Source organism: Cyanistes caeruleus, chromosome 6, assembly GCF_971803275.1.
Source record: "Cyanistes caeruleus chromosome 6, bCyaCae1.hap1.1, whole genome shotgun sequence".
Lineage (NCBI taxonomy): Eukaryota > Metazoa > Chordata > Aves > Passeriformes > Paridae > Cyanistes > Cyanistes caeruleus.
In genome coordinates, this window is record NC_141706.1 from 23,275,430 (window position 1) to 23,294,742 (window position 19,313).

A 19,313-nucleotide genomic window follows, 5' to 3' on the forward strand; every position below is an offset into this window, starting at 1 on the left:
CCCAAACAATATAACACAATTCTTGTGCCCATCTCTTTGCTTTGCCCTCCTGCCCTGATCCTCAACTAACCTGTGCTTCCCTCCTGGCAGCCTTCACCCATAAAATGTTGGTGGTGTCAACCGCTGTGACACCTGTGACCACAGAGAGGACCACAGCCACCACCTCCATCAGCAGCACCTCCAAGACCTCTGTCTCCACAGAAGTCCCTCTGGAAACAGCCTCTCCACATCCCAGCTCTCCACCTGCCCCCAGCAGCCCACTCAGCACCCGGCTGCCGTCCACTGCCACCACTTCCACAGTCTCCTCCACAGCAGCTCCAAGCACCAGCCCCAGGCCTACACCTACAACCCTGAGGCCCAAGCCCTCTTCCCCAACAACCAGTGCTGCAAAGGAGTCTCCTGTCACAGAGTCCTCTGTGCCCACCACAGCCAAAACCAGCATGCTGCCATCTCCTGCTTCTTCTCCCTCCTCAACTGTGTCCTCAACAGGGCTCAGCTCTTCACCACCTGGTAAGGCTCCCTCTTACCAATCCTGCTACTTCTCCCTGCTCAACTTTTTCCACTTGTTCTTTCCAGCCACACATGTTCCTTGCAGAGTTGTTTTAGTTTTTGCTCTCCATCCCCTTTGTTTCCGTATTGGAACACTGGTATGGCCTTACTTTGTTATGGCCCCAGGGCTCTGCTCTGTGCCATGTAGCCTGGCCTGGCAATTTCAGAGAGGACTGTCCTTAAGCTCTGCCTGTTCCTTGAAGGAACATGTGCATATCCACACAGGGTCCTCTTCCAGGAAGAGGTAGTGGGATCTTGCCTGTTGGAAGGCATGATATCCATTTCCCGCCTTTTTCTGAACAAAACCACACAACATCTTATAGGCTGGACCTACAGGAAAAGTGTTCCCTTTTTCCCAGGAATACTCAGTGCAGCACAGCATTGCCATTTTTGTTTATATCCCCAATCTAAACCTCTGACCATACACATTTCTTTTTTTCTTGTCCTCGACTCAACTGATCTCTGCTTTCTTCCTGACAGCCTTCACCCATAAAATGTTGACCATGCCACACGCTGTGTCACCTGTGACCACAGAGAGGACCACAGCCACCACCTCCATCAGCAGCACCTCCAAGACCTCTGTCTCCACAGAAGTCCCTCTGGAAACAGCCTCTCCACATCCCACCTCTCCACCTGCCCCCAGCAGCCCACTCAGCACCCGGCTGCCGTCCACTGCCACCACTTCCACAGTCTCCTCCACAGCAGCTCCAAGCACCAGCCCCAGGCCTACACCTACAACCCTGAGGCCCAAGCCCTCTTCCCCAACAACCAGTGCTGCAAAGGAGTCTCCTGTCACAGAGTCCTCTGCGCCCACCACAGCCAAAACCAGCATGCTGCCATCTCCTGCTTCTTCTCCCTCCTCAACTGTGTCTTCAACAGGGCTCAGCTCCTCACCGCCTGGTAAGGCTCTGTCCTAGTCATCCTTCTCCTGCCTTCTCTTTCCAGCTGTCCTTTTTTCTGTCACTCTACCCATCTCCCTACCTGCTTTGTTCCCTTCAGGAAACACATCCCAGTTTTGCATTTGTGTGGCTGCTTATTCCTCCATTCCTTTGCTTTTGATCACCGTGGTTCACCAGTGTAGTCCTGGGCCTGTGCACTGGCTCTGCTTTGGATGGAGCTAATTATATTTCCCAGCAGATTTCTTGGTGTTGTATTTTAGATGTGGGTCCCAGCCAGTGTTGATAGCACTCAAGTACTTTGGTGATTGTTCATGAGTGCCAGCTCTGCCCCCGGGCCCCCCATGTTTTGTCCTTCTGCCAGCCAGGGAGCAGGCATAAGGTGGTCACAAGTCCATCAGGGACTCTGCCAGCACAGCTGGCCCAAGGCCAGTGGCCAAGGAGACACTGCCTACCACAGAACATCATGCTGAGCTGTACAGTGGGAGAGTAGGGCATTTATTGCAGTGTAGCAATTGCTCTGAGACTGGCTGGATATTGGCTTTCCTTGGGATGTGGTGAGTGACTGCCATCGTATAGATGGATCATCATTTTGTTTTTAGTTTTTTCCCTTCTGAAACTGTCTTTATCTGGACATGCATGGGTCTTCCTGGTTTGGCTTTTCTGATTGTCTCCCCATATCTGAATAAGGGGAGTGGATAAATGGCCAGGCAGGCATCCTCAGTTTTACCTGTGTCTTTCTCCTGGCAGCCTCTACCCATGGAAAGTCAACTGTGCCACACATTGCGCCACCTGTGACCACACCCAAGACCACGGCTGTCACCTCCATCAGCAGCACCTCCAAGACCTCTGTCTCCACAGAAGCCCCTCTGGAAACCTCTCCAAATCCCAGATCTCTGCCTGCCCCCAGCAGCCCGCTCAGCACCCGGCTGCCATCCACTGCCACATCTCCATTCTCTTCTGCTTTGGCCTCATCCATCAGCACAACATCTGTGCCTACTTCCACATTTAGATCTGTTGAGAGCACTACACATTCTTACTTCCAAAACACCACATCAACTCCATATGGCAAAACGTCTTCCTTAGCTGTCCCTACCAGTATCTCTACTCAGTCCAGGCCAGCGTTGATCCCAACAGTTTTATCTACAACTATTACCTTTGCTCCCCATGTTATCACCACGGCTTCTACGGAGTCGGTTGAAAGGAGTTCCCTGCAAACAACAACACTGACCACCGCTCGAACAACATCATCTCCTCCTCTCACCTCTGGCCTTTCAACATCCCTGTCCTCTGCTGTTCCATCAACAGTGCCACACGGTAATGTATCTCATGAAATTTCCTTTATCATGGATTTGCTTTTAATGCTTTTTTTTGAGCCTGAATTCACGTATCCTTTGTCAGTGATCCTGTTTGTACCCACTGGCTCCGTCTTTTCTTTTTGTCCTTTCTGCAGTTATTTTTTGTAAAGCTATTGCCTGATATCCTACATTTCATACAGATTCCCTGCTCGTCAATATTTTAAACTTTAAGAAGTGTGAGTTATAAGAGTCTGACAGGATGCATTTCAGGAGAGCCACAGAACCTTTATTCTGTCATCCTAAAAAGCAGTGTAAGAAACCTCTCATTGGGACAGGCTATCCTCTCATTACCCTCCAGCCTTCTTGTTAGCTCTTACATACTGTGCACACTTGCTGTGTGTATATATATCTATCTATATCTATATCTATCTATATCTATATTTATATCTATATCTATATCTATATCTATATCTAGCATCTTAGTCTACTGTCTAGTTAGTAGTTGTCTTATTTTCCAATTAGAAAATCCCAAATCATTCTACAGCATTAACTGAGCTCCCTCTACAATAATGTTCAATCATCTATAACCTTTCTCTCAGCTGGGAACCTGACTGTACTTAAAAGATCATTGTGCAGGATCAGGTGTGAGTGGTGCATGAGTTGCCTTCATAGTTTTCAGTCTTCTTCATCTTTGTTCTCCTTAATATAAACTTCAAATACTATCTTTGAACTCCTTGGAAAACCTGTGTTTTCAGTCAGCTTCCTGCTTCATGAAGTGCTTAGTGTGATGCTTCAAGGCAGGAGAAAACACTGACACATAGAATTGTTACCAACACGTAGCATTAAACATTCTCTCTAGTAAGGCAAGTTACAAACTTCTGGCTACCTATAAATATATCCTTATGAGCAAATTAAGCATTTTTCAAAAAAGTCAAGTCTGTGAACCAGAAATTATTCTATCAGAATAAGCCAGCTGCTTGTTCACTTTACATCTTTGTGTTCTCAGCAGAGGATTAGCTTTTCCATGCTGGACTGAATGTATACTATATTCTTAACAGGATTTTTTTTTTCTCATTTGTAATTCCCACTTCTGCTTTCTTAAAAAAAAGAACTTTATTCTTGTTGTCCTCCAGGGCAAGCCTCTCCTGCAACTTTAATACCTTCTCTTGCTGTGTAACTTACTTGTGACTAGCTAATTATGTCATGCAATAAGAATGGTTTTCCATGAAACCAAATATGGAGGCTTTTGGCATCTAACAAAGTTACTCAAGAAGAACAAAATGAATTATAGCAGAGTTTTTTTCTTTTTACATTTGACAGAGCATTGTAGAGAAGTTGAATATGAAGAAAAAGTAACTTACAAAGGCTGTTCCACAAATGTCACTTTGAGCCGATGTGAAGGATCATGTCCATCTTCAACAAAGTAAGGATAACTGAGGCTGTACAGTACTAGAGTCGTTTTCCTTATTTGGTCATCTGTAAGTAGGGAAATTTATGAACTACTGTGCCTTTATAATTCAGGGAGGAAAATGTGGTTAGAGTCCACCCTGCAATAAACAACACTGCTGTATAAACCAGTTAATAGCAACAATAAAGTCATTAATTACACAGGGATTTACACCTAATCAAGGAAGGTCATCTCACTCCCTTAAGTTTTTGTTGTTTTGTTTTTAAAAAAAGCCAGACATCAATGCTGCAGGTTTGGAGGGCTTTTTTGTTGTTTTGATGGTTGGGGTTTTGGTTTTGTGTTTCCTTTTTAAAGACTGAAAAAGTGGTTTAGACTATACCTATTTCAAGTAGTTAAGACAGTAAAATAGGAATTTTCATCTAAGGTAAGTAATGTCACTTCAGTTATCTCACAGCATGCTCCTAACAGTGTGATTCAGGTGTATTTTATAATTACAGGGGTACTATCTGAGCCTGTGGAGATCTACTGCCACTTAGGAAAATCTGACAGGAAATCAAGGTTTCAATACAAGTAAAACAGTGCAGTAGTATTACAGTTCAGTTATTGGGTGGGAAAAAAATTACATTCCCAACAATCCAAGCCAGTACAATGTTCAAGAATGGAAAGCAATGAAGTTTTGCAGGAACTAATTTAAATTAATCCTGATGCTAAAAATTGTCCCTTTCAAAGCACATTTAAGTGTCCCCCCAGCGTTTTGAAAACTGAGTGACTAACTTTGTACCCTGAGAGTTGACAAAAGGACTGTCAAATTTTAGAGCCAAGGTTTGTCTCAATTGCTAAGAAAGTTGTGGCTAAAACCCAGTTTTAACTGAAACCAAGAAAACTTTTCTCTGCTTCAAAAGAAGTTTTTCCAAAAAGTGTTTTTTCCTTAACTCTTTTTCCCCTACCTGAGTTCTGGCCTGTTATTGATAGAGTTTCTCACTGACAAGGGCAGAACCAAGACTAGCAGGAGGCTGAACATAGTCAGGAATCAACAGCCTAAGAACTGTAGTACTGTAAGGACAGACTAAATCCTTACCTGCCTATTCAAGCTCTCACTTCATCTGCCTGTGCTCTGTTACTGTGAATCCAGAAATTATGTGCAAGTCTTCTACCTTGTTACCTGACCTCACAACCAGAACTGGCATCATACAGCCACCACGTCAGATTCCAGCACTAACTGTTCAGAGGCAGAAAGGGATTTTTGTTCCTCTGTGAACTGCAAAAGGAACACACACAATTCAGCATCTGCAGGAGACCTTTTCTAAACTCTAAGTGGTCCAGGGCACAGCTTTAACAAATTTAATCCCTGGACACTTTACAAATATTCAGAAGGCCTAAAAGAGACCAGGAGAATCAAATTCTATTAGTTTTCCAGTGATGTCTGTGGCCTAACAGATGAGATCATAGAATCAGACTATCCTGAGCTGGAAAGGACCTATCCTGTTCTAAACAGGAGGCAGCAGCTCAGTACACCAGTTTCTGCATCATGAGAACTTAAAATAGAGTAATTTCCCACATTGTAGTCCTGCAGTTGACAGAGCCATTCATCTGAGGGCTGTGCTCTTTTCTTTAAACCTCCCACCATAGGAAAGAAAGAAGTTCATATACTTGAAAAAATGTGAGCCTAAAATGCTGTAAATGAATGCCAACTGATTCTGCCTCCTTTCCACACAGGCTGGATGTTGAGAAGATGACGGTCACCACAGCATGTGGCTGCTGTAGGCCACTTGAACTTCTTAAGAAGCAATTCCAACTACCATGCCAAGACCCAGATAATCCTGGAAGAAGGCTCACCACAGAAATAATTGTATTTAGTGGCTGTGTGTGTAACTTTGACAGCTGCACACACTAGCCAGACCTGATGGCTGCAGATACCATTTGTTGTAATTAAACCGTGATCACAAGTTAATCCTGCCACAGCTCATTGCTGGGTTCTCTCGTACTGATTACACAGGACATCCTTGCTGTCAGGCTGCCTGAGCAGCTGCCTGGACTACCAGTGGAGTTACCAGATAAATTATTCCTGATCAGGAGCAGGGTGGGGTACAGAGCAGAAAAGAACAGGCATAGAAATAAAGAATAGGCTCATGGAAGACAAGAAACTGCTTGGCCTTGCTCAGGGTGATTTATTTAACCAGAGGCTAAAACTTGGCCCATGCATTGGGCAGTAACAGAAATTAATGTTCAAATAAAATAGAAGGAACTGAATTTGCTAATTTCTTTCTCCTTATTTGACCTGAAAAATTATTTTAACCAGAACTGTTTTAACTGAAGAATAGTCTATTATGTTCAGTCAACTTGGAACTGTGGAAGAGCCCACTACTTCACTGGGAGAAGGGAAGTGACCCGTTCCTTGTCTTTGAGGGTGGACACAGCATGTGTGCTCATCATCCACAGATGACAGGGTTGGAAAACAAGGTGCTACATGACCCAAAAGCGAATGGTGAGGTTTCCCCAAGCACCCTTAGTGTGGTGGGACATTTCTAGGAACATAACTAACACACACATGGAACAGCTTTGGGATAAAGCAGGTAGCTGAGGGCTTTTCTCTGCGAGAAATCAAAGCCCACATGCACCTAACAGGATACAAATGGTTCACTCACAAGTGATTTCTACTTGCTGCCACTATAGACAATCTTTACTTTGTTTGAAAGTCATTTAAGAAAAAGATGTATGATTGCACAAAAGCTCAGAGTGCTCTGTTTTCCCTTTTAGCAAATGTAAGGGAAGAATCTGAAGCATACATTTAAAGCTTAAATGAGGTTATTTAGCTGTTTAGATTACTCTTCTTCTACAGTGCCATCAACCCTGCATGCAATGCAGGTGTGTGCAGCCTAGCCTCAACCCTACACCACTATTAGGAGGAGTTTACTGCACCAAATACTGCTCATGTACTTACTGTTGTTAAACACTCAAAGGAGAAAGATTTTACATCTGGGTCTTCTTAAAAATAGAGTATTTATAACTTGTAACCAAACACAAACAAAATCACTCACTGGGACAGCAGAAATCTGTAGTCCAGGTAAGGCTCCAGTGAATGAACCCACCAGTACTTATAAAATAATCACAGCAATTGTGTTCCACAACCATTCCATGAGAATATTTTTTACATCTTCATGCTCCCAGACAAAAAAAGGACAGTTTCATCACTGTTCTAATCATTTATTTAATCTTAATATGTTCTTCTGATGAATATAGTCTAATATATAGTCTTCTATATGAAAATTCTCCACTTAATTTGACAGAACTTTGTTTTATACAAATAAGACAATCACCATAAATGTTACATACTGGAGTGTAGGTCAAGAATGAACATATGCTACCTGTTTTGCTATTCAGTTATTTTCACATGTCAATGCCTGAAAATACTGCACTTAAGAACAATAACACTGTTTACTGCAGAAATTACTTTGTCTGCTTGACAGGATACATCACTGGTTAAGTTAACCATCATTCACAAAAAAAATAAAACCAAGTATTTGTCTTTAATTTGTTCACTTTTCTGCTCATGGCTTCATTGAGCTGACATTTAATACAAAGAGTGAACAGTCATAAGCTTAACACAGTCACCACTGAAAAGACACTTTCCCTTACCCCCCCTCCTTCCCACATTTTAATGCACATTTTAGCACATTTGAACCAAAGCAAAGTGAAATAAAGTAGTGCAGTGTCTCAAGGTGTCCTTTAATGAGGGCACAGAACATTTTTCAGAGGGACAGATATACAACAGGATTTGGAAAATACAAAACAGAACCTCCTCCTCTGTCTTTGCTAAGACTCCCTTTAGTTCAGCACATCAGATTTTAACACAGCAGCCAAGAGCATGGTTAACATAACAGGACTAATAATGAGACACAGAGCATCAAGAGGAGAAAACAAAAGGTATTCCATCAGTATTTGCCAACTGCCCAACCTGACTGCAGGAACCCCTCACCAAGATTTTCAATGACAATATTTATGATTAAAGAGTCTTAAGTAAGAAGAATTTGAAAGGCCTTAAAGGCGCCAATTGTTCAAGAGAACTTTTGCAAAAAAACAGGTCTTTGCCAAGTTTTCAGCTTTAATATCCATAGTTACCAGCTATTTCTGGAAAAACAAAACATATCCCCCAAAATCCACACATCACAGCCAAACCTTTGTTCCTCATTTTTCACTTTTACTCAAGTACAAGCAGGAGTTTTCGGCCAAACCAAGTGATAACCTCCCAGTTGCATCATTTAATCTCAAAGCACTGAAGACAAAAAGGCACACTCAATCATGGAGAGTCCTGTCCCCTGTTGAGCACTGGGCAGCATGACAGCAGCCTCATTTAAATGTATTTTCAGTGTCTCCACCATAACTCAAGACCTTCATTTCCTGGGCACGCTTGTCTGTATGTGTTGTGACACAGCAGTCCCAGGCTTCCCTTCAATGGCCATGAGGAAATCTTGACCTGAGGCTCCCTTCTCCTGTCAGCAGGAGCTGATTTTGTTCACCACGATCTGTAGCTCTTGCTGACACCAGCCCAGGGTTTCTAACTGGGCCACCTCACCTGCTTTGGTTTAGCAGCCTCTGTTGCACGCCTCAAGGCTTGAGGAGTGTGAGCCAAAATTTCTGGCCACTGACTTTTGCAGAGAGGCTGCAAAGCGTTTGATGTGAAGCAAGGTACAAAGACTTTGGCTGTAAAAACCACTAGAAAAGATGAACATTTTTGGGTCTAATACTTTCAACAGTAGTTTTCTACACCATCTTGGACATTTTTACCACTGACAGGAAGGAAACTGCTTAGATATCAGTTATTCAACCTCTTGAGTCTGAACATTAATGTACACTGGGGAAAAGATATTGATTACAATTACATTTTCGCCTAAGAGTGCATGCCTTACAGCCCTTCAAGGGCCCATTTCTTCCCACTTCTTTTATACAATACTGCAGTTTTCTACAGTTAATTGTATCACATCATTAGGACTTTTGAAGTCTGATGGCAAACAGAATGTTTAACTTCACTGAGAAACAACAAACAAGTACATACTCATTCACCCCCTACCAGAGAGGCTCACCTCATTAACAGAGATAAGCAGAAGGATTAAGAGTAATTTTTGTGTTCAATCCAAATATCAGAAAACATTAAGATGTAAAATATTACAAGATTAATACTTTTAAGACTCTGGTCCTGTGGCATTTTTCAAATACAAAGATTGGTGACACAACATAAATGTTTACTTTAATCAGATTCAAACACATCTTCAAATCTGCCCTTCCATCCATTAGACAACTTGCGGCAATGTTCAACTTTACAAAGTTTTGATTCTACGTTAACATGGGAATTAACCTTCCTGAGCAGCAGTAAATCAGTTTCTTTCAGCTCAGAGCAGAGGAAGTATCTCTTAAAGGTACTGAAGCAGAAGGTTTCTGAGCTATTTTCAGCTGAAATCCTTGATTGCCACAACTAAAACAATTTCCCTTCAACAAGTTTAAAAGCCTGACCTCTGCAAAAAAAGGAGCAAAAGACAGCCCTCCCACCCTTTGTGTAACACACTAAAAGCCATTTTTAATGGAAAAAGTCACTTCCCTGTACTGTACATTTTATAGTCTTAATTTCAAACAAGGGTCAAGTCCTATTAAGGCAGGGAACTGGTAATGGTTAACATTGCAGTACTCAGACAGTGATGTACAAGACATTTATTTGCAGTATGATGACAGTGATATAAGTGGAAAAACCAAAACTGACATGGTTAATATTAAAACTGTTCTGACAGCAATTCACATAATCTCTGAGATACAGCTTCTTTACTTGTTCGTAGTGTGAGCCTATACATCTGTAAAAGAACATAAAATAATACTTTTTAAACAGTGGCATTAAAGGAATGCACAGTCAACAGTGAAAACTAACAGTTACCTCTTACTTGCTTTGTAAGCTTTGGTAGGAAAAAGATCTCAAAATACTCAGAGGGAGCTACCCAGCAACACAACTTTTACAAACTAGTGGCTGAACCAATCCTATCTTCAAACCCTTGTTGAGAATTACTCTTACTCAAGTATTTTTTGGGTTTAACAGAAAGGTGTTGTCCACAAAATCTGTTAAAGAGGAGCAAATGCTGTCAAAAGCCTAAAGACTCTGGACAACCACTTCTTCAGAGAACAGAAGACATAGCCACTGAAACCTTATTTTTAATCCTTAGTTAATTTTGAAACACCTCTGTCAAAAAAGCTTTAGTAAAAATACTCTTAACATTATACTCACTTATGCTTTCTCTTTTAGCAAATTACTCATTTACAAATTCAAAATAGCAAAAGGAAGCATGCTTAACCTGGTCCAAGGAGCATATGACAGTCTGGAATATAACCATCTCTTCCAAGAGGAAAGAGAATGGCTCTGAAGAAGAAGCTTACCCAGCTGGGCCAGGACCAGCTGCTACAATTTAATTTCTTGTTGGAGTCTGCAGTCATAAGAAGCTATTGCAATAGTGATTTTTAAATATCTTAAGGATTTCAGATACACAGAGATACTTAGTTCAAACAAGAACTTATATCTAAGCTGGAGATGGTTACACAGATACCTGTGCCTGGAGGTTGGGTTCAAGGCGCAGCAAGCATCCAATCTGAGTAGTTTTTGTATGTATGATACCAGCACCAACAAAGTTAGCAGGATTGGGATCTACCTCCTCAAGCAAGGCTGATCCAAATCCAATTATCTGTGAAAGAAGCACAGAAGATTTAATGTGGGCAGAGGAGGATACAAATACAAAGTATACCCAAACAGTCACCATCAAATAGCACAGCAAGTCTTAAGTCTTCAAGACAAATTCATTACTACAAATTTTTGACAGCTGATGCTGATAAATGAGCTGTTCTGTAAATAAGGCTTTTCAAAGGCAACTGAGAAGGAAGTTAAGATTTAACATCAGTCTCCCCTGGTTTTGATACAGCCATTCCCGTCTTACACAGTCACTCCTGTTTTGCCTAAGGGCAGCCAAAGAGTCAGTTTCACCTTTTCTAACCAGTACTCAAGTATAAATAAAGGCTTGAACTACCTTCCAGTTCAGTTTTAAGCAGTGAACTGGTGCTTTCTTAAACAGCTTCAGGTCTCCAGCTGCTACTGAAGGCTGCATCTAATTCAGACCACAGCTAGAAACTGTCCAACTCAGCACTGCCACAATCTATCATAAAGCATGGACTCACATTTTCAATGGATGATCCAACTGCTGTTTAAACAAAAAAGCACAAAGTCTGCTTATACCACATGCTAATTTGGGCTGGAAGAGAGTTAATTTTCCTCTTAGCAGTATGGGGCTGTGTTTTAGATTTCTGCTGAAAACAGTTGCTAACACAGGGATGTTTTAGTTAACACTGAGCAGGGGTTACACAGTGCCAAGGTCTTTTTTTCTCCCCACTCCATCAGTGAGGAAGCTGGGGATGCACAAGGAGCTGGGACAGGACACAGCCAGGACAACTGAACAGTGGGATATCCCTTTCTGTAAGATGTGCTGGCCCAGCACATAAGGCTGGGAAAAGAAAAAATGGGAGTGATGTTGTTTTGCTTTCCCAAGTAACTTACACCTAATGGAGTCCTGCTGCCCTGGGGATGGCCAAACACCTCCCTGCCAGTGGGAAGCACGGAATTAATCCTTTGCTTGTGTGCATGCCTTTTCTTTACCGACTGAACTCTCTTTACCTCAACCCACACATTTTCTCACTTTTACCCTTCTTATTCTCTGTCCCACTCCTCTGGGGGAGAGTGAGCAAATGGCTGTGTGGTGCTTAGTTGCCAGCTGAGGTTAAAACATGACCTGCCACTGCCCTGGTACACTATGAATTAAAAATATCACACCACCACCCACCTTTGCTTTCGTGATCTCTGCATCCATTGGGTGCTTTGCTTTAAAGATATTCTGTACTTCCTGTTTTGGACTGCAAGACAAGGCAAGACAAATACATTACGAACAGCATTTCCAATAGCAATTAATTCTACTGGGAGAGCTCATGGCTTACAGGATTTAGTGTGGGATGAGGCACTGCACCAGTTGCACTCACAATATACCTTTCTCTTCCCTCGCCCACCACAAGAGCCCCAAGTGCAAAGTCTTACTTGCTCAGCTGCTTCCAACGCTGAAAAAAGTCTTGAGAAGACATCTCTGTTGGCTGGAAAAATTTATTCAGAGTGATGGGTAATTTTACCGAAAGATTTTGAAACGTTCCACCGTACCTGCAGATGGAATAGAAAAACCACAGTGCATGTGGCAGCCTCAGCAATGTGTCAGCAGAAATCAACCAAGCAATTGAGGAAATGTTTATGATTAAAATCCATCAACTGCACATGAAATTTCTAATACACAGTTTCAATCCACTGTTAAATAAATTTATTTTCTCTGCTTAGATTGAACATAAATTGGCAGAACTGCTGATAAGGTTCTCTCAATTTTAGCATAGGTTTATTCTTCTAGATATAGCACCCTAAGGCGTGAAAATATACCCCTGTGAAAACATACCAATAAAAACCAGTTTGGACTAGAATAACAACATGTAGCCCAGAACTCAAGACTTTATAAAACTGAGCTGATGTTGAGTGGACAGAACAAGATTCTATTTCTGGTTGCATACACTTCCAGGCCAAGTTATTTGCAGAAATGTTCTTGGTTTCCAGAAGGGAGAAGTTACTGCGTATATTCCTGTCAAGATTTCTTAAGCAAACAGGAAGACTGCTGTTTTATATAGATAGCTGACACAGAAGTCATGGAGACATTTTACCAGTAGCTGCTTCTCAACTGTTTGGTTTGGCTGGGGTTTTAAACCACATTGTTCCAAGTGGATTCTCCCTAGCACCTTAAAGCTCAATCAGATCAAATTTTCAAGTTGTCTACCCAAGAGAGCTTTGTGTGTCTGTATTTTTCATTCAGTCACAGGGCCATGCCAAATTTAACATCTTTCATCTAATTAATTCACTAACATTTGAATCCTTTGTTTTACCTGAACTGAATGTTCAGGACAGGAGCTTCCATGAAGTCTGACACACATTCGATGTTCACAACCTGCTGAACCTGTGCACCTCCATCCACTGTGGGGTCAACAGGTTTTGTCTGAAGATTCAGGCATAGAAAAGTAGTTAAGGAAATAGATCAACAAACTGACAATTTAAAAAATATAAATCTTCCAATAAGCTCTATGAGGAATTAGCATCAGGTTTTCACTCATTCTCTTTGTGCTACTGAACATTTAAAGCTCAGTTTTTGTACAAGAAAAGAGTTTGTCGGGGTTTAGTTTTTTTTTTTATATTGACATATCTACAAGCAGTAACTCTGAAAATTCTCAGTTAATTGGATATTCTTAAAGAAAGATGCCCTTAAAAAGGTGTGGAGGCACAGAGACTTCACAATAAAAGCCACAGGACTATTTTGAACATGACAGAGATGCCTTGAGTCAAACAAGCCTGACTACTTAATCTGCCAGAAATCCTAAATTTGCAGTACCAAGTATTTAGGACCATCCATGAATTAAGATCTTATTTTGAAGTACCACTATCTTGGAACACATGTATTCCATCTCCTTGTCAAGTTTTAGGTTATCTGCTAATGCAGTACTCAAAGGACACATTTCTACCTCTGCTACTTCATGTCAGTGGTGAAAGCTACAGTTCCAGTACATATTTATTCAGCTTAATTTCTTGTTATTTCAGAAGTAAAATTTTATAACCAGGGCTTTGAGGAAAGAATCCCTGCTCAACACTTTTCTTTCCACAAGAACTTTAGAGAGATATCGACAAGTTTCTCATTTCTTCATGTTCAAGGACACCGTGCCTTGATCCAACAGATTTATTATATTGTGCAGCAATAAACCACAAAAACCTAATAAGAACAGACACATGCTACTACATTTAAGGATATTTGGCTGAAGGTCATCTGAGCAGATTACTGTTGGAGTAAAATTCAAGAACTGTGTTGATGTCTTATTACCATAGAATATGAACATACGTCCTGGAAAGAGAAGAACAAGACATCAGAATTTCTAGGTCATCTAATTGCATTGAACTACTTGTGCTTTAATTCCCTAACAAATTTTCTACCTTTCCTTAAAACCACTTTTAAGAACAAAATACAGTTTACATGGTTTATCTCACCAAGACATTCACAGTTCAAAATGCAGTGATTTAACCAAGCCATTCCATTAGATCTCTCCTACAGTAGTGGTCACACAGGCAGTTAAATCATCAGCGGAAGTTTTCAATTGCTGGAAAATTTTGTTAAGATGCTACTATGGCACCAAGAGTTTTACAGAAAGGGAGAAGCAAGCAATTCTATTGCTAGCCTGTATTCAAATCCCATCTCTTTTCTAGATGGTTCCAGTATCTTGTGCATTCAATCTGATCTGTCTAGTGTCTTATATCATTACAATAAACTATACTGCAAGATATAAATTTTGAGCAGAATGGTTCTTTATAAACCTGGCTGCACCAGCCATACAATCAGGTAGCAAGAGCTGGAGCTTAACACTCCTATTTATATCAGCTACCAAAACAATCAAAAAATTCAAAGAAACAAGAACCCACACAAAAGCCACAGATGCACAACAGTGGGAGTTGTAAAAACGTTTATGCCTATAAAGCTACTTCTCTCTTCAGCAGCTGAAAAGGGAGTCCTGTCTAGAATATCATGCTGGCATTGTGACTGATAATGCAACAGCCAACCACGACACAACAGATCTTACCCAGGTTCTGTCGAAATTCAGACTTCAAGCCAATTTGTAGCAACTGATTTTCAAATAAGACTCCATTATTTTTACACACAAACCTAGGGGAAGAGAGGGAAAACATGTTTTAAATTGAGCCACATTAAACAATATTTAGAACCACAAAATTCAGGGTTTACACAGAAGATGAAGATTGTGGTTAACCTAGAATGCATCAATCTGTGAGAGAGGCCTTTGCAGAAAACTGCAGAGTTAGAAAAGACACTTTCACAACCAGAACCACCACTTGTAGAACACTAAAAGAACTGACACTTTTATTTGATAGGATGTCTGAGAAACTATGAAGGAAACCACAATATGCTATATACACACACACTGTCTAATAAAGGACCAGGCAACAGATTAGGATTTTTCTTATCAGTCTTGAGGACTTCTGAAACTCATTAGGTTGGTGCACAATTGCAAAGTTTGAAGCTTTGACTACTTAAACCTGAAAGAAAAAAACCCTCCTTATCAATTCTGTATCACCTAAGCCAACTGAGAGATGTACTTTTTCCATTTTGAGAGAGGAAGCCCATTCTCCAGTGATCTCAGTCCTTTCTATCACCCTTCATTTAAAAGTAGAAGAGGTGGTCAGCAAACATCTGCCTTTTGCATACAAGGCACTTAAAACACACTCACAAATATCAGTACTTTTGACAAGTACTCTGTTTTTTATTTATTTCCAAATAGTTGCAGAAACTTAAGACACAACTGGCATTGCCTCATTTTAGAGCAGTGTGTGATAGCACTGACTTGTAAAGGCAACTCTAACCTGTGTATTCATGAGCCTGTCACAAAATCCACAGCATCCACAGAGGTGTTCTAGTCACAAGTCTGACAGTACATGTTTCTCTAGTTTTGCTGGTATTAAGTTAATGAACAATATAGTTTCGCTTTTTAACTCTAATCTGGAAATTGAATACTTTGCCCAGCCTTGCAAGGTTTTAGTATTGCTTACTTGTGAAAAAGCTCATCAGCATCATGCACAGTATCAGCTGGTTCCTCAGAAACTACCTCAGATGAAGCCAGGTCAGGGCTAGTTCAGGCAGCACAAAGGAAGAAAGGCAGTAGCGACAGAGACAGCAGGAGTTAGTAAAGACAGCTTAGAGCTTAGTTACTTCTTTTACCTCCTTCCTCAAAAACGGCACTGCTGAGCTTAATGCACGAGAAATTGATTAGCTGCCCTAGCTCAGTACCCTAGAAAGGTTCTAGGCATTAGGCAATGTTTTCCCCCACTTCTCTCCCCCATCCCACCCCAACTATTAGAAAACAGCAATTCTTCACGAAGACTGCTGAAGGTGTTCAGTAAATGTAAACCTCTTAGAGAACCAAGTCCTTTTAGGTGTTTAACTGTGACAGCAAAAGTGTTTAAGTTCAAAATCAAAAAGGTAGCTGCATATTAACTACTACAAAGGTGTGTTTAAAAGCAGAGGCCTCATCAACCTTGGCGACCCTTCTAATGATAGGTGCACAATCAGTTCCTAAAAACATACAAGTATTAAGCATAGGCAAGAGTACACAGGCACACAGAGAATGACTTACCCAAGCAACAGATTAGAAACAAAAGTGACAACAGCACTAAAAAGAGGCAGGAGACTGTAAAAAGCAACTTCTCAGTATAATTAGAGAAGCATTTCATCATCTACAGACAGACCAAGGAGTTGGGCATTGCTATACTTTCTTCTGCAGAAATAAAAACTCTTTTTAAGTAACATCTGCTTATGAAGCTACTAGCATTGGTTCCTTTACTTACCCCCTTTAAAAAAAAAACAAAAGCAAAAAGCATGAACAAGCTTGTGCAGCTTCCTAAAGTCCTGGTTTTGTGTTGTATGATCAAGTATCACTTCTGACTTTCCAGGAGAAACACAGTATCAAGTATTAATCACTGCAAACCTGCAACAATGCATTGCCTGGAATAAAATTTTGATGAAAGTGTCAATGATCCAGGCAGATCAGTTTCCCTAATTATGTCTTTTATATTAAGATGCATAGAAAATGTGTTGTGCCAACATTCAAAATTTAGTCCTTGACAACAGTAACACGTTCTTGTTGGCAGGACAGCTGATTTTAAAGACATTCTGTGATTTTATGTCATTCATTCCCAAAAATTTAGCCAAATAACATTTGAGAGCAGGCAGGGGCTTTTACTACTAATGCGGTTAATAACACATTGTACACTACACTTGCTAATGCAACTGTAGTATCAAATCCCCTTTGAAAAAAAAAGAAAAAGAAAAAAGAAAACCACTTGTTCTTTATCCCCATTTTTACACCCCTTTGTCAGACAGTAGCAGAACAACTGAAGTGTAGCATTAAAATCTAGGGATCAGTATCTCTGGATACAATCCATCTCTCTCTGTTTCAATAGCAGCTTGCCATAAGAGGAGAGACAAGAATACTTTATGAAAAGAAAACAGGAACAAATGTATTTAGATCAGGACAGATAATCCCCACTTCAAGATGTATGGAGATGTACAAGCAGCTTAATTTAATGAAACAAAACCAGCATGAAAAACCAGACACTACTGTATGGCAATTATCCTCAGGTTGAGTACTACAGGCTCAGTTTTTCCATTATAAGAGAGATAGAAGAGAGATTCAATAAAGCACATCCAGCAGAGTGTCCAAGAACATTCCTCTTGCTGCAAAAACGCCACCCAGGAATACACTCAATATGCTGGAACAAAACCAGAAGTTATGTTTTTCCTTCAATCCTGTTTTAACAGACAAATTCTCCTTCAAATTCCTTTCAGGGTGACTTAATTACCTCGCAAAGTTGTCATCAGAACCAGGAGCAAGAGGTGCAACTGCAGGAGCTGTATCTGAAAATACATCCACGAGCAGGCTACCATTAGTGGAAGATGGGGGAGCTGGATTGGTGACAGGGGCAGCACTCAGACCCAGCAGATCCGCCGATGGAGAAGGAGTAGACTAAGGAAGACAAGACACTTTGGTGTTACACTGCAACAAAACTACAACAAAGCTGTCTCGTTTGCATAGACAACTAAGGTATGGTAAAGTGCCTCTCCCCACCCCAAATCAAGGTTTGAATGACTGTAAAATGGTTCACAAACGCAGCAGTTACCCTGCTGAATTTCAACTTAAGGTCATTTACAGATGTGGTTTTCTTTTTTTCCTTTGAAGAGAGTTATGTCCATCTAACTGTTAAATAAAACAAAACCAAAATTCATCTATCTAAAATCTGGTTCTGCAAAAGAAAGATGACAAAGATGACAGCTTTTCCTCCCTCTTTTCCCATCAGTTTCAAGGCAAAGTAAGTACTGTAAGGAATAAAATTCATGTGCTGCTTTTCTTTCATGAAGAATCCATCAAGAAAGCAAGTGGCTTTTACACAAACCTAAACCACAGGTCATCACAGCATCTTCAAAATTGACTGTCAGTTTCATCTTGGGTTTCTGAAGCCTAGCAAATCTTAGAAAGAATGTAAACCCAAACAGCAAAAAAAAGCAGAGCCTGTAGGCAGTTCAAGCTGCAAACACCAGAGGAAGAGATAAGATGTTTAAACTGTTTTTCCCTCAAACAGAACAAATCAAGCAGCCAGTACACAGAATCATGCAACGGAGGCTGCGTATGTGTGCCCAAGTCGCATGCAAGAACAAAGCATAGACTGTTAACCAAAATGGTCATGTATTAGACATTAGCAGCTTCCACTATGCCAGATTTGAGGATGACTCATGAGATGTGTCTGGATCAATCTGAAATCTTGTTTTTGTAAGCCAACTCCAAGTTATCATATATTCCATATAATATAATGAAAAGTTCCCTTGCAAAAGACTTTAAGCAGCCAATCATTATGACCTACTAGGAACAAAGGTTGGACCCGAAATTTCTAACATTTTTGGAATCTAAAGCAGATAAAGCCACTGGTGAAGGTAACACTATGCAGTCTGTTATATGGCTGCAACCCATAACATGATGCTCATAAAGCATAATGCAGTATTAACTGCCAGTCACCTCAATTTGGTATTCAAAAAAAATTTTGCAACTTCTCTGCTGGAAAGAGATTTCTGTCCAGTCAAAACTGTTGCACTTGGAGTAGCTACTCTTATACACTGCAGTGTATAGTAGTAAATTATTATGCTTTAACGAACTGGGCAGGGAGCATGCTGCAGTATTTCCTTCTCTAGGTAATCTTCTACAGCATCTTAAATCTAATAACAAGTTATTCTAGGCATTAAAACCAGAAAGAAGTATTACATTATGGGAAGAAATAACTACCAGTTTACTGACAATAAAATGAGAAGCTTCAGCTCAGAAGGAAAAAAAACCATGTGGACTTGTCTAGCATAACTGAACTCAAATAGTACTATCAAATAAAAAGTAACAACTTTATACTCATTTAAGGACATTGCAGTGAAGGAAAGTGTTGTCCACTTCTATTAAAAACAATAACCC

The 19,313-nt window shown here is 40.7% G+C and overlaps 2 protein-coding genes across 2 annotated transcripts in view; one reads left to right on the forward strand and one right to left on the reverse strand.

Moving 5' to 3' along the window:
- Positions 1 to 6,401, forward strand: part of MUC6 (mucin 6, oligomeric mucus/gel-forming) — a 59,208-nt gene extending 52,807 nt beyond the window's left edge. Inside the window, exons 44-48 of the mRNA XM_086895681.1 lie at positions 91 to 510; positions 1,030 to 1,449; positions 2,196 to 2,762; positions 4,064 to 4,166; positions 5,868 to 6,401. Of these exons, the coding sequence (XP_086751807.1) occupies positions 91 to 510; positions 1,030 to 1,449; positions 2,196 to 2,762; positions 4,064 to 4,166; positions 5,868 to 6,045 (1,688 nt within the window). The 3' untranslated portion in view covers positions 6,046 to 6,401. The remainder of the gene's footprint in view (positions 1 to 90; positions 511 to 1,029; positions 1,450 to 2,195; positions 2,763 to 4,063; positions 4,167 to 5,867) is intronic.
- A 938-nt stretch (positions 6,402 to 7,339) lies between these two features.
- Positions 7,340 to 19,313, reverse strand: part of AP2A2 (adaptor related protein complex 2 subunit alpha 2) — a 44,700-nt gene continuing 32,726 nt past the window's right edge. The window contains exons 15-23 of the mRNA XM_086895684.1: positions 17,665 to 17,828; positions 15,856 to 15,933; positions 14,874 to 14,956; positions 14,054 to 14,143; positions 13,140 to 13,263; positions 12,262 to 12,378; positions 12,014 to 12,083; positions 10,733 to 10,867; positions 7,340 to 9,991 (exon numbers count right to left, since the gene is read on the reverse strand). Of these exons, the coding sequence (XP_086751810.1) occupies positions 9,914 to 9,991; positions 10,733 to 10,867; positions 12,014 to 12,083; positions 12,262 to 12,378; positions 13,140 to 13,263; positions 14,054 to 14,143; positions 14,874 to 14,956; positions 15,856 to 15,933; positions 17,665 to 17,828 (939 nt within the window). The 3' untranslated portion in view covers positions 7,340 to 9,913. The remainder of the gene's footprint in view (positions 9,992 to 10,732; positions 10,868 to 12,013; positions 12,084 to 12,261; positions 12,379 to 13,139; positions 13,264 to 14,053; positions 14,144 to 14,873; positions 14,957 to 15,855; positions 15,934 to 17,664; positions 17,829 to 19,313) is intronic.